The 2,500-nt window shown below is 37.8% G+C and overlaps 1 protein-coding gene across 2 annotated transcripts in view; it reads right to left on the reverse strand.

Moving 5' to 3' along the window:
- plekhg4 (pleckstrin homology domain containing, family G (with RhoGef domain) member 4) overlaps positions 1–2,500 on the reverse strand; it is a 221,232-nt gene that overhangs the window by 41,286 nt on the left and 177,446 nt on the right. Inside the window, exons 23-24 of one of the 2 annotated variants that reach the window (XM_020931952.2) lie at positions 1,923–2,023; positions 96–292 (exon numbers count right to left, since the gene is read on the reverse strand). The exons of the other annotated variant lie outside the window; for it this stretch is intronic. Of the exons in view, the coding sequence (XP_020787611.2) occupies positions 96–292; positions 1,923–2,023 (298 nt within the window). The remainder of the gene's footprint in view (positions 1–95; positions 293–1,922; positions 2,024–2,500) is intronic. 2 annotated transcript variants of the gene reach the window in all.

The raw sequence follows: 2,500 nt of genomic DNA on the forward strand, positions 1-2,500 counted from the left end.
GGAAGTTGTCATCTCATGTTTCCAAACGTCTTCCTGGTTTGTGACGTAAGCGTGAATATGAGAACTCGACTGTAAACACGTTAAGTTGGACTCACCGTTGAAATGTAGGGGCTGCTGTGGTGCTGTTTGTTGGCGGGAGGGGGGTTGGAGGAGGACGAGGAGGAGGAAGAGGAGGCCTGGCTCGGATTCTGCTCCTCCTGTAGCGCCTCCTGCAGGTGAGATGACACACAGCCGCTGTCCGAGCCGGTGGAGCCCGAGAGACACCGAGAAGATGAGCCTGAGCTTTCTGTGGCTGAGACAGGAAGAGGAGAGGAACAAATGTGAATAATGATACACAACTATGGAACTTTTTGGTTTTGGGCTCCGTCACCTGCTTGTTTCAGAAGCAACAGAAGGGTGATTTGCAAAGCCCAACAAATAACGGAGAACTCTGACCACTCCTGTTCTTTTTTTTGGTGCCTATTTTAAGATCATGTTTGTCTGCATTGTGGAGCTAAGCTTAAGCTGTGGTTTAGTGTATTAATGAATTGTATGTCTATTGTATGTCTGACACTGTTGCACAACAGTTTCCCTCAAACATTAATAACGTTAAAAGTATAAAGCCATACTACTCAATTTTCTACCAAAAATAAACTCAAATAAAAGCTTTTTTTTCATTTTGGTTGATTTTATTGCACTAAATACCTGCATTCATAAGCCAAGCCTTATTTTTGCTCTATGTTTTAGACACATATGGATAAGCATAGAGGCGTCTGCATGAATTTTATCAGTAGAGCTGTACGTGACCTGACCACTGGGGGCAGTACTGAACACAGCAACAGTGAAAGCTAAACTTAAAAAAAAAAAAAAAGACTAGAACCAGCTGCAGAACAAATAAATGCCTCCCTCATCTCAGTTTCTTGGCCATTTTCCATAAGAACTGATCTAAAAATTGCTGTGGGGCCTCCATGTTTGTTAATTTGTGGACTAAATTAGTTTATTTCTATTATTTCAATTTCTATTATCTTATATATTTATATTTTACAATTTACATTTATATAATTATGCCTTATTTGACACCAGTCTCTTGTTATTTTTACTACTTATTTTGAATGTATATTGCCATTTATATTCTTACTCTTTGTTATTATAATATGTAACATGTGAGCTTTGGTCAGTTCTTAAATTGACTTTTAGCGCACTCTGGTGGTTGTTTAAGAGAATGCAGCCTGAGACATTAAAAACATTAGGAAGTGAAGTAAATGCAGTCACAGTTACGCTCAGATGTGTTTATGTACAAAAATGGAAAATAAATGAGCCTTTACTTTGAGTAGGCTTGCTTTTCCACAAACCTAACTCTTAATTGGCCTAGATGAGGGCCTCCTTTTGCTTGTTTCCATGGAAATGTTGCTCCTCATACTATTATAATATCCCGCAGTATGTCATAAAATGTGTCTATCTCCATTGTCAGCATACATAAACAAAAATTTTAATATTTTTTGACGGGCTACAGAAAATAAGATGTGATTGGTGCCAGCTGAAAGGACTTTAAGACACTAGATTAAAACATAATATTTAAGTTTGTGGAGGAAATCCCAAACAAAAAATGGTAAGGTTCAATATTTGTGGATGATAAGTTTGGAGATTTCTTTCAAAAACTGTGAATCTCCCATACAGTTCTAGTTCTATAGGCCCCTTGTTTCTATGGAGATGTCATTGCTCTGCCTGGAATGTTCCGCAGTATGACATTAAACAGCTCTACCTTATATTTATTCAATTACAGGTGGTTTTATAGCTCAAAAATACCAAGAAAAACAAGCATTCTGACAGTAACTTGGTCTGGTTTGGTCTCCATGAAGATACAAAGAGCAATGACATATCCATAGCAACAAGAAGGTTCCACAGTGCAGCTTTAGTGTGATCGTGCATGTATCATGACTCACTCATTGAGGGCTGGCTGCTGGTCTCGTGCTCCTGTTCGTCTTCTTCTATGCAGGAATTCATGAAGGAGCTCTCAGAGGAACCAGCAGGGGGCAGTGTTTGACTGGGAGACAAACAAGAAAAGCCCATAAGACTTTTGCTTTATGTTTAACAGGTAAAGGTTTAGATCAGGGGTGTCAAACTCAAATTCACAGAGGCCAGAATTAAAAACTGGGACGAAGTCGTGGGCCAAACTAAATATTTATTGAAAAATTTCAACAACATCTGCATGTTTTCTCTTCTTTCGAGATTTGTAAAGTTAAACTTTTTCTTACTAAAATAAATGTTCAATAATAGTTTTGCTTAAACATTGAATCCAGAACAAGCTAAATATAAAATAATAACAACATTTTAAATAAATAACGTCTCTATAGTTTATCTGTAGCCAGCAGGCAGCCAAATACAATTATATCGAGGGCCAAATTTGGCCCCCGGGCCCGAGTTTGACATGTCTGGTTTAGGTAAAGACGTCACAAAATTCATTCTTTTAACAATACATCCCTCACTGCCTGTATTTAATATTATAATATATCTCTTATTC

This window comes from Boleophthalmus pectinirostris, unplaced genomic scaffold (genome assembly GCF_026225935.1).
Source record: "Boleophthalmus pectinirostris isolate CB_2022bp ecotype Guang Dong unplaced genomic scaffold, ASM2622593v1 HiC_scaffold_19, whole genome shotgun sequence".
Lineage (NCBI taxonomy): Eukaryota > Metazoa > Chordata > Actinopteri > Gobiiformes > Gobiidae > Boleophthalmus > Boleophthalmus pectinirostris.